This window comes from Suncus etruscus, chromosome 12 (genome assembly GCF_024139225.1).
Source record: "Suncus etruscus isolate mSunEtr1 chromosome 12, mSunEtr1.pri.cur, whole genome shotgun sequence".
NCBI lineage: Eukaryota > Metazoa > Chordata > Mammalia > Eulipotyphla > Soricidae > Suncus > Suncus etruscus.
In genome coordinates, this window is record NC_064859.1 from 94,660,353 (window position 1) to 94,672,896 (window position 12,544).

A 12,544-nucleotide genomic window follows, 5' to 3' on the forward strand; every position below is an offset into this window, starting at 1 on the left:
CCAACCATTTGGCTGAAATGAATGTGGCAACTGGGCAAGCATCCAGCACAGAAGAGGGTTTTGCTTTCTCTGTCAAAGATAACAGGTTGTAGGTTTAAGCATTTATATTTTTGAGGGGTGGGGAAGCCTTTCAAGTAGTAATCCAGAGCCCAGGGGAAGAGAGAACTCCCATAGATTCTGAGTCAACTGGAAAATTGATTATTGGTTATTGGGTTAGGTAAGGTTCCAGGATATGTTACTTCTGGTTTCAGAAGTGCTCAAGGTCCCTGGATTCGCATCTGGTAATGTTTTGGAAATCATTTGGTGCCAAGGATGGAACTGAGACTGGTCACATACAAAGCATATGCCTTTACCCCCATACTGTCTCTCTCCAGCACCGAAAACTCAAGCATTTTTTTAGGAAGAGTTAGAGGGGTTTGGAGCCATACCCAGCAATGCTTGGGATTACTTCTGGCTCTGCACTCAGGAATCACTCATGACAGTCTTGGAAAATCATATAGGATGCTGGGGATTGAACTTGAGTTAGACATACTCAAAGCAAAGACCCTACCCACTGTGCTAGCACTCTGGCCCCAGGAGCATTTCTTAATACAGCCACTAGGGTGGAGAGAGGGAAACAGGGCGGGCAGAACCCCGAGTTCTTCAGCACATTCAGGACACATCACTGGGCCAGTGGAGCTGAATTTCAAGTGGCCTCTGAGTATCAGGGTAGGTTCTGCCGAAAGGGAAAATTCAAGGCCAGGAGTTGAGTCTTTCTCTGACCCCAGTGAGCCTCATTTGTGCTGGGAAACAGTGCTGACAGCACATCCTGGCTCCAGCCCTAGTCTCACCACATCCTCTGATTGAAAACACTTATTCAAGTATCAGTAATTCAAATAATTGGCAACTTCTGTGCCCTCGGGGCCTGAATCTCTACCATAACGGTCAGACCATGCATAATTAAGTGCCCAGACACCTGCAACTGCACAGAGAGCAGAGCACTGGGAGATGGGCAGGTAAGTGGGGGGAGGCCCTGCAGAGCGCCTCAGCATCCCAGGATCCTCTGCTCCTGGTTCAAGGAAGTGTCTGGTTCTTTCTATCAATTCCTGCTCGTGGCTCCTTCTGAAACAGCTTTCAGGTGCAAAGCATCGTTGATTTGCAAAGTGAGGCAGGCTGGGGAGCTCTGCTCAGCTCTTACTATGTCTGGGCCCCAGCATCATGTATGCACACAAGAAAGGGAACATGCAGCTGCTCTTTCATTCAGTTCCCTGGTGTTGTCTTTATGCTCATTGATTCTATGTGGGTCCAGAGTCCTGGGGTCATGCATTTTCAGTCAAGTCCCTGGGAAGCATTTCTTCTCGGTTTCTGGACGTTATCAGGTGGGGACAGAACCGGGTCTAGTGTCTCTTAGATATCCCTACAGGCGGGCAAAGCATAAGCCATTTTCCGTCTGGCCTTTGCTAATTTGCCACGTTAACTAGGTATTATCGCATTCATTCCATTCATGGGGACCTTGTGGCCTCTCGCTGCTAGCCAAGATGGCCTATAGCTGCTCGATTCTGCTGCCAGCCAGGACTGGGCTGGTTGTCAGCGCTGCCTGCTCTGCTTGCTGGCTTCTGTGGCTATGCTGGCGGGGCCGAGGAGCAGATGGACAAGCCGGGCACACTGTCCTCAGTCCCCTGGGAAGTCCCGGCAGGCCAGGCTGCTTTGGCTCATGCTCTGTGATTCATTAGCCTTTCCACACGCTGCTGCTTTCCAGGCAGTAAGGAATGGAGCAGCTGTGAGGATTCCCCACTGCCTTCTGCTGCTGGGCACCTGACCCCACACTCACAACTCAATGACTTCTTGGGAATGGGTGGCTGCTGACTTGTTCTTCTGTCACCCACACTGCTCTGAGTCAGGCTCTCGTGAGCCAACCTGGTGGGGACAAGGCCCTACTACAAGGAGTACATATTGTTTCCCAGATAGTGGTCACCAAACCAGTTCATTCTGCTCTGTGAAGAAGCCAGCCCCATTTATAACCATTCCACTTGTCATGGCCATGGTGTCACTTTGTCTGTGTCCTGGTTACACGGAAGAGTGGGTCATCGGGACAATCTCTGCTAGCAGAGGGTAGGCACTGCCTCTGAGGAAACCCAGTAAAGCTGATCCAATGGGCTCCCAAGACTGGCCCTGACCTGATGATCAAGAACAGACGCATTTCAATCCCTTGGGATCCCCAATTCTTAGTAGAGCTGAGAAGGATATGATGCAATGGCTTCATTGCTTGTATCAATTCAAAATGTGCAAGACCTTCACCCCTTCATCATTTGGATTCTCTAGGTCTAGAACTCCATTTTACAGATGGTAAAATGGAGGTTTGGGAGAAGATGGGAATTATCTGAAGTCACAAAACTCATTCATGGCTCATTCATCAGCAGCCTTGGCTGATGATCTGGCCTCCTGAGCCCTTAGCCCGTCTTTGTCCTGACCACTGGAAAGTACTGGATAATAAGTCATTGTCTATTGAATTGATGGTGGGTTAATGAGTTAGAACTTAGCGCAGGGTTCTGGCTCACGGATTTTCATTTCGCTGGTGCAGTACTGTGACCAGTAAAACAGCTCTCTTAATTAGCAATGGGTAAAAATAGTCTACAATAAGGTTCGTTATGTCCAGACTTCCTCATCTGCCTCAAGCTTCTGCTGGGATATGGCAGGTTCTACCAGCTCACAGTTTCCTCATCTGTTGAAAGGGAGGGTGGGAGGTAACACAGTCCTAGCTTACTGTGGTATTGTGAGCATTAAAAAAAAGGAAGGAGGTTTTAAGAGTATTCAACAACAGGGTGGCACCTCCAGGGAACCTTTGATACTTGTTGGCAACAGATGTTATCACTAAGGTAGGGACTGAGTCTTATGTATCTTGATAATGAAGCATAAGATTGAACATCCATGCACAAATATAGGGCTCATGGTATTTGCCTACCAACACTGGCTCACATTACATAATATAGAACAAGTTCCTAGCCCTCCTAGGCCTCAGTTTCTATGCCTGGAAACTAATCAGGTTAACCAATAATTTTGAATTTCCCTCAGTTATAAAAACAAATTCTACTTTTGTCATTCTCTTTGCAGGCAATAGTTTGTCTAAGGGAAATCTGGCCAAGCCTGGAGACATTTTGGTTGCAACAATTGGGAGAGGAACTTACAGTAATGAAGGTGGAGAGACCCAGGAAGCCAAGGGCCTAGACAAGGACAGCAAACCATGAAAGGAACTGTCAGACCCCAGATGTCACAGAGAGAGAAAAAATAACCATTCTGAACCAATTTGACAAAACAAAACATGGGGAGTTCCTAGAGTTGCTGAATAAGGAATTAAATCCTGTGACTTTGTCAAAATGCCCCAGGGAGCAGAGTCCCTTCAGGTTGCAGAGAAAGACTCAAAAGACATGATGAAAATGGCTTTGCCAAATCATCAGAAAAACTACAGACCAGGACCCACCCACTTCTGCCACCCTCCTCAGCACAGTAGGGGATAGAGGTTGGGTAAAATGTCTAGGAGAGAACTAACCTTTCCCTTCAGAAAGTCTAAGTTGAGTTAGAAATGTGATCTCTTCTGCAGTCAAGACACACAAAGGGATCTCACACTTGTGCTGATTCCTAAACCACTGGTGATCTGGGATCCTCAAAACCAAGTTCTCCTACTTGTTGCAGTGGGATGAAAACAAAAAGCAGGCAGATAGAGGCGTGAGCTCAACTTCGCTTTCCAAGGTCACTTCTTAAAGACCAGATGAGCAAACAAACCACAGTCTCCCAGCCTTGAAGTTTGCTCACTGACATTTTGTGAGGTGCAAACTCAGAGCTAGACAAGCCTTCAGGCTTCTAGAACAACCGACCTGTTCACCCTCCACTGAATCAACTATGGTGTGGCAGCCCTGATGATTCCTCACTCTGAAACAGCCCCCTAGAGTGGCCATACTAGTTGGCTCGTTCCTTTCTGCTCAACTTCTGCTGTTAAAATTCCATTTTCAGCCTAGAAATTACTTTCATTTAAGCCTTTTAATAGCCCCTTGGCTGCCTTCTTATTGACGTCCAATTGGACTTTGGGAAACAAATCTCTTTAACACCCACTTAGTAAATGTCCACTCTGCCAGCTGGTCCTTTGACCTCTTGGCGGGGGTGTCACCAAGCTGGGTGGCCAGGGGGCTCCCACAGATCAGCCCTCTATGACACTGCCCAGAGAATATAAGCTCTAATGGCTCCATTTGGATTCTTCCCATTAAGTGTCCTTTGTGAGATTTTAAGTAGATGTCACAGGCGCAGGAAATGGGCAGCCAAAAGCCAAATGGCTTCTTCCACAACCCACGTCAAGCCTGGGGAAAGACTTACCCATGCTTGCCTGGTGTGGGGACCAGGAGAATCTCTCTACCAGCCTCGTTGTGGGGTAGCAGCTGGGCGACGTATCTTCCTGAGGGATGCAGATGTCTGTGCACAGAGACAGCCAGTTTGCAGTGCTCACTGCTGCTCCTCATCCAGGGGCTCAGGATGGTGTGCTTGGAGTTGGCCGAAGTATTGAGGAGGAGGAAGGAACCTGTGGAGAGACAGTGAGTGTGATTCTGTAGCTGTGTCCAGATAAAAAAAAGCCAACAGCCGTGCTGCAGCAGGACTGAGAGCCAGGCTGGGGCCCTGCCTCACCCTCTCTGCACTTGCCAAGTCTGATCTCCTCCTTCTAAATTCTCTTTAGGAAAAGCCAACAATGGCAATGGGAGACCTGGCTTCATAACCAGTTCGACACAGCTTCTCATGGTAGCTCCTGGCTCTATGGTTTTGGGTTGACCATCTGCAAAAAGCGAATGCAAACATCCACCTCACAGTGTCTTGGTGTGAATTATACTGAAGAGAATGCTTTATGGTATTAGGCAGAGAGAAAACATCCTGCTTTATCTGCCAATATCTTTATGTGACTGTCTTTGAAATAAGGCAGTGAAGTCAAGAGGACAGGGTAAGGCAAAGGAGGGGTGAACCTCTTAGATTCTTTGCCAATGGGCCCAAGTGACAAAGGCCTAGAGGATTTGGGGGAACAGAGGAGGTATGGTGTAATCCCATTGATAAGAGCAAGTAAACAAGAAAATGCAAGCCAAGGGCTAAGATAGTCCTAAGATTTATACCCTGAGAAAATATAGTGATATGTATGATACCATCTCAGTAACATTGTAAACCATGGTGCCTAAAATGAAAAAGTGGGGGAGAGAGAGAGAGAGAGTGACAGAGAGAAAAAGAAACAGAGAAGAAAACTGTCTGCTATAGAGGCAGGCTATGGGGCAGGTGAGGGGAGAAGTGGAGAAATTGGTGGTGGGAAATGTGCAGTGGGTGTTGGAGCATTGTATGACTGAAAGTAAACTATGACCATTTAACTCTATTGCACAGTAATTTAATTTAAAAATAATTTTTAATCTTTGCACCCTAGTTGAGGGGGGTGCCCAAATCAGGGCCCCCTCCTCCCGAATTGTGCCAAGCACAGAGTAGACCTTAGTGCCCGTCTTAGAAACAACAATTCAGGTTCTAAATGGATCCCAAATTGATTAAACTTACTGGCCCACTTGAAACAAATTGTTCAGTTTCTCCTGGAAATCTACCATCTTTAACTTAGCAAACAGAAAATGCTCCCTCCCCAACCATCCATTATTGCACCAGAGTTTATGGTCACTTGGAGGAAGGCGATCCCTTCCACCCATCCACTGGGAAACACTAGTAGGATATCTTCACTCTGGAGGCTTCATTTTAAATCAGAGCTGATTTGAGTTATCTAGATCATATTCAAGTCAACTTGCATATTGACATGAATTGACATTTCTTAGACAATCCAGGCTTCAGAAAACACATGGGATGGTTGCCATTTCTCAAATAGCTATGAACAGATGAAAGCATTTCTTGAAAGGTGAGGGGCTCACAGAGATACCATTTGTCACGTATGTCACAATAATGTAGATGGACTTGACTTGTTAACTGGAAGGCCATGAACAAAGCATTCACTCTCTCAGGTTCTCATTTTTTTTCCTTTCTGAAATGGAGCGAGACGGGTTGTCTGAACTCAAGTCTTAGAATCCATTTCCATTGTTAAGTCATGTGAAGATGCAACTGGTTTCCATGAAGAGAGCCCTCTTGGCCACCCCTTCAACTCAGTCACTGTGACTGCACTTCCCGCTCCATTTTCGGCCCACTACAAGCTAATACTAATTTCAGCAGCTCAGGCCAAGTGACCTACATCAGTGGATTACTGTCAGTGTAAAAGCATGGCATTATTTTATTGTTCCAGGCATTCCTTCCAATGCATTATTTTACTTACCATACTTCTTCATTGAAATGTCAGATTTGGCTATTATACTGAGTGCTGCAATAAATAGTGGGGTGCATACGTATTTTGGAATGAATGTCCTTCCATCTTGGGGGTATATGCCTAGGAGAGCAATTGCTGGGTCAAATGGCAGCTCAATTCTGAGTTCTTTGAGCACTCTCCAGACTTTCCTCCATAGATGTTGGACTAGGGGGCATTCCCACCAGCAGTGGATGAGAGTTCCTTTCATACCGCATCCTCGCCAACAAAGGTTGTTTCCATTATTTTTGATGTGAGCCAACCTCACTGGTGTGAGGTGGTATCTCATTGTTGTCTTGATTTGGATCTCCCTGATGATGAGCGAAGGTGAGCATGTTTTCATGTGTTTGTTGGCCATCCTTCTCTCTTCCTCAGAGAAATGTCTATTCATTTCGTCTCCCCATTTTTTTATGGCTTCGTTTGGTTTTGAAGGGCTCAGGTTTCTGAGCGCTTTGTATGTTCTAGATATCAGCCCTTTATCTGATATATCAAGTGAAAAGATTTTTTCCCATTCTGTTAGCTGTCTTCTTGCATTAAGTAGGGTTTCTTTTGCCATGCAGAAGCTTTTTAGTTTGATATAGTCCCATTTGTTTATAGTTGATGCTAACGTTTTTGCCATTGGTGCAGCACTCAGTATAATAGTCAAATCTTGGAACCAACCTCGATGTCCAACAACAGATGAATGGATCATTAAGATGTGGTACATATATACAATGGAATATTACATGGCAGTTAGAAATGATACAATCACAGACTTTGCAGCAACGTGGATGGACCTAGATCATGTTATGTTAAATGAAGTAAGTCAGAAGACAAAAGAAAAACACAGAATGGTAGCACTATTCTGAAACACCTAGAACACATAAAAAACAAAAAAATGACATTGAAGAAGCATAACTGCTTGAACCACAAAGAAAGACTTCATAAACTCCATTCCCTGATCTGCACAGCCACCAAGATCTTTAGAAACAGGTCTGATTTTACCATTCAAGATAAAGTAGAAGTCTTCCACATACCACGAAAGCAGCAAGAGGAGAATAAATGATCTATTTTTTTGACGTCTTTATTTTGGTGTGGAGATTACGGTTGATGTCTCCAATATTATTTTATTTTATTTTGTTTTGTTTTTCTCTTTCTTTTTTGCACTTGAGTATGATTTGATTTCAGAACCGAGATTATTGTGTGGTGCCTGTCTTTATTGCTGTGGTGCTTATCGGTTATTTAATTCGATATTTTTTTTGTATTGTGGTATTTTAATTACTTTTTTCACATCCTCTCTCAAAGTGAGGTTGGAAGCCTCTAGACAGGACTCTGCCTATTTTCAGCATATTTGATTTTTGATTGAGAAGAGGACATATTAGGTGATGGGTATTCCCCTGATTCAATGTGAATATGTACCCAAAATACTACAGTGAAAGATATGTAAGCCATTATGAAAAAAAAATTGTGTTTTTAATCAGAAATTTTCTTTGACTTACATGTATTATTATTATATCAATTATATTATATGTTATGTTATGTCACTATATTATGTTATATTAGTTTACCTCATTATGTTAATCAATTTTGTCCTTTAAATGAATTCTTACTTTAAAAAAACAAACAAACAAAAAAAAAACAACTTTAGTTTGCTCTGAAGAAAAAAAAAATAAAATAAATAAAAGATAAGATAAGGCCTCCCAAATCTTACCACAGGCTGTGTTCTTTACACTGGCTGTATAGAAAGAGGAGGTACAGTAAAGGCACCCCATATACACCTCAACACAGGCCCCTTGCCGGGTATGTATTGTGAATTGGGGGACAAAAAAAAATGGAAAAAAAAAAAAAAAAAAAAAAGAAATGTCAGATCCTGCACTGTTCCTTGTGCAGTGGAAACCTGTTCCAAACTGCATCGGCCAGTGGGATTCAGCTATTGAATGCTCAGCCTTTGGAAGTCACCGTTTGGGCCCCTAAAATCTGTCTCCTGCAGACAACCAAGTAGGCAAATGACCTGGCAGCTTGCCATGAAGAATGATACAGATGAAAGGAGGGAATTCCAACAAGAAGCAACGCATTTCCAAGGAGAACATATTGGCTCACTGGAGATTTACTATACACATAAGGTTCTGTTTGAAATAGGTATGTCAGCCCAAAACTGCTTCAGGGTGGGATCAGGGGCATAATATCAGTTTGGGGAACATGAAGCTTCTAAGATTGGTATGAAGTTTCTATGTGGCATCTGTACTCAATGGCATGGATGTATGTGTGGACACACAAACATGCACACACCTAAAAAAAAATCTCAAGTTTCCAGCAAAGGGAGAATCATCCTGGAGGTGCTTGATTTGGAAGCTATTCTTGAACCCAATTTCTGGGTGTGTGAAGGCCAGCAAACTCTGTTCTTGTTACTCACTCTCTTGAAACTGGGCCTCTGTGAGAACTGACTGGAAGATGGATTATTTTTCCAGTTCTAATATGTGAGATGTTGTTTATATGAATTTCATTTTGTGCAACTGGACTATCAATAAGAGACTGGGCTTAAAGTATTTTCACTCTCAATGAAACTCGATAGTTGAGAGCTATCTCTTTATCAGCAGCTTTCCACTACCAAAAAAAAAAGTCAAAAGAAAAAAAGGAAAAGAAAGAAAAAGAAAAAATAAATTTCACCAGTTCCTTGGGATATTGTTGGTATAAATCTTTTAAAGTCGGCGAGAATTATCTCTCCTCTTCCTTTTCTGTTTCCTGTTTATTTTGCTCAGCAGAGCTTGGGGCTATGAAAGGCTCCTGGGGTCCCTTCTAATTAAAAAGAATGGACTGACAGCTCACAGATGGCCCCCTATACCCAAAGTGTGGGCCAGGGAGGGGAGAAGAGGAGCAGATCAAAGTGCTCTTGTGTCAACAGTGCTAGGATCATGTTCTGCTTATTAGTGGTTGTGTGCTATGGTCAGTGATTAAATATGAAAGGCTTATTATTTTCACCTCTGCTCACCAATAGAGCCATGGGTTGCTCTCATCTCAGCTGTCAGGACCAACATAACGAGCCAGAAACCAAGGGCCATGATCCTTGAAGTCAGATGGGCTCAAACCTATAGGCTCTATATTCAATTCAAGGTTTCAGCTAAACATTTCTTCCCTCCTCACCTTAGTTTTTACAAGTGTCATAGGTGTACAGTCAATGTTATATTGTGTTATTGTTTAATTAGTAACACACTTTAGGTGACTAGCTCAATGCCTAGCCCCAAGGAGGTATGTGATGAGGGTTCTGTTTCTAGGGGTGTCTTCAAATGGAGTTGTTGTTCATATCTCTCACTAACTTGAAATCAGAATCACTTGAACCCACTCCCGGACTGTAGTTACCAAAATTCCTTTGCAAAATGGAAAGTTGACTGGAGTCTCTCTAAGGATACATATAGCTTTGAACTGTCAGTAATTCTTTCTGCCTTTCTAGAATATGTTTTTCTAAAGGAACCACCTCAAGTCTCCAAGCTCTCATGTTTTTTCAGAACTTCCTCTCCCAATGTACCTCTGAGGGTTCTGAAGCAAACTGACCCAATCAATTGGCCCCAAACTTCTGAAACTTTATCTGTGGAGAAGTGAACTATGAGTCCCTGATCACCTTCTTTTCTTCTACTCTATGCAGCCACATTCCTGGGTTAGTGGAATACTAACTCTAAGTAATACAACTCTAAGACTAAGAGACTCCAAATGTTGGGTATGGAACACAGTGTTGAGCTTGTGGTAGGTTCTCAGATATTGTGAAGACCTTCACAATGGGAATATGACCTATATCCAATAGGATAGTTCCTGTTGCCCAGAAAGACCTCTGGCTTCTCTGATTAGAATGACTGGTATCAAAAACATGGTTGCCTTGGAGATCACATCAGTTCCAACTTTCTAGGACACATTTATGTTGTTTCTTATGCAATAGTGTTCTTTGGTTTCCACTAGGTATTCTTCACTAGAAGGCGAGTTTATTAGTCCTCCTGCTTGTTTTCTTCACTTCTCCATGTTACCTTCAAGTCAACTTGGCTTTTTCCTGACATGGTCAAGGCTGGGAAATAACAATTCAGTCTTTTGTTTTGTTTACAGTTTGATGCTAAAGTCTGAAAATCAATAAACAGATATTTTTTTGTGCTGATGATCATGTACATTTTTTACTGCAATGAACAAAAGTTATATTTATAAACTTCTCTATGAGTTCAATAATGTATCCCACAATACAAAATTAGGCTACATCTTAACTTGCTTATATTTGACTCAGGATTTTGGTGTACAACTTGTAATTCCAGAATACTCTAGTTGCTTTTTTTTCTTTAAATTTCTTTTATTTTTGCTTACTTCACCCTTTAACCATCACCATACTAGTTCCTGTATCCTTCTCCCAGATTGCTATCTCTAGAGACATTATTTTTACAGGGATTCTCAGATGGAAATTTTTTTGTACATCTTGGATACTCTATAATATTTTAATGTTATCTTTATACTTGGTTGAGAACTTTTCTGCTCTTGCACTTGGATTAAAATATTTGCCTTGGAAAATTGAAGGCCTAGTTTTTGAGCTATTTAGTAGCTATATAACTTCAGAGAAAGCGATTTTACTAAATCAATGATTTGCACTATCAATGATTTGCACTTCATAATGCTCACACATTTATATGCCAATTTCATGTTTACAGGTATAAAAGGCAAAGAACTGTTACAAGTCAGTGTCTGCATCACTGATCATCAACTTAATTCAACAGTGTTAACACTGTGGTTATACTGAAACATTAATTCAAAAGTCTGATGGATGCCTATATTTATCACAGTGCTTAGTTGAAGACCCAGGATCTAGAAACAACCAACATGTCTATGACAAATAAATGGATCAAGAAGACGTGGCCTTGGGGCCGAAGCAGCGGCATAGCAGTAGGGTGTTTCCCTTGCATTTGGTTGACCTAGGATGGACGTTGGTTGAATCTCCTGGTGTCCCAAAAAGCCCTACAAGCCAGGAGCAATTTCTGAGCACAGAGCTAGGAGTAACCCCTGAGCATCACTGGGTGTGGCCCACCTCCCCCACAAAAGAAATCGTGGCCTATATACACAATAGAATACTATGTAGCTAAAAGAAAGGATGAAATCATGCTGTTTGTTGATATCTAGAAAAAACTGGAAAGTACCACGGTAAGTAAAGTAAGTCAGAGAAAAAAAAATGACTGGATTACGTCACTCCCCTCAAAACAGAGAGAGAGAGAGAGAGAGAGAGAGAGAGAGAACAAGAGAGAGAGAGAACAAGAGAGAGAGAGAACAAGAGAGAGACATAGGAAACAGTTTGACCAATGTCAAAGTTTCTACCTCAGATTATAACAAATTGAGCTGTAATAGGTTGTGGGAATGAAGATTGGATCAGAAGTGACACAGGATAATGATAGTGGGTCACGGGTACTTTGGTAGTTTTGAGTACATACATATAAAGTTTAACAATATTATAATTATAATGATCTAACTTAACTATAATTTTGAGAAAACACTGTATTTTTCTTACTCATTTGGAGTCAATCTGTTTTTTTTTTTTTTTTTTTTTTTTGTTTTGTTTTGTTTTGTTTTGTTTTGTTTTCATTTGAGGCTCTTCAGATCTGTCCTCAAGATTCTGACATCTCAATACAGGACATCCCAGTCTGGATCTATGTAAAAGTTCCTTGCTGGCCTCTACTGCATATTATTCATCAGAAACCACATACCTCTTTGATCTTTGCTAAACATGGCTTATCATTTCTTTCCATCATGAGTGATTTAAATTCCCCTTTTCTTAATCTTAGATCTTTCTGAAATGCTTCATCTTTCAAATTAACCTCTGCTACCCAATTTATCTTTGATTCTTGGGGAGCAACTTTTTAATATTGATATGTCTTTCTCATGCTTCTAATTGTTTCTCTGTTGGATGACCGTTGATCAACCCCAGCCACTGAAACAGCAGAAACCAGGCAGGTTGCAAGAAACTTCTGTGTGCAGGATGGCTGCCCATTGTCTTTGTCAGAAATACTCCAAGGTGAAAGTGGCAGGTAAAGGTCATTTTGCAGGTATCTGCCTCCCCCAACTTGTTTGATAGACACATCGATCAGGCATAATCAACTCCAATTAGCAACCCTACTACTTTCACTCCATTTGGATTTTCAGAGAAAAATCCCTTCTGCTTTTCCCCATGGTCAGGCTTTCTCTACTACCCAGTCTGAACAAATGGGTCTGGGAAGGGGTAGA

General features: G+C 42.3%; 1 protein-coding gene and 1 non-coding gene across 2 annotated transcripts in view; one reads left to right on the forward strand and one right to left on the reverse strand.

Moving 5' to 3' along the window:
- The window catches only part of ALK (ALK receptor tyrosine kinase), a 713,821-nt gene that overhangs the window by 311,485 nt on the left and 389,792 nt on the right, over nucleotides 1–12,544 (reverse strand). The window contains exon 4 of the mRNA XM_049784231.1: nucleotides 4,345–4,546. Within this exon, the coding sequence (XP_049640188.1) occupies nucleotides 4,345–4,546 (202 nt within the window). The remainder of the gene's footprint in view (nucleotides 1–4,344; nucleotides 4,547–12,544) is intronic.
- Nucleotides 8,002–8,134, forward strand: LOC126024819 (small nucleolar RNA SNORA51). Its single transcript, XR_007500919.1, has one exon. It is a non-coding gene; the product is annotated as a small nucleolar RNA SNORA51 (small nucleolar RNA).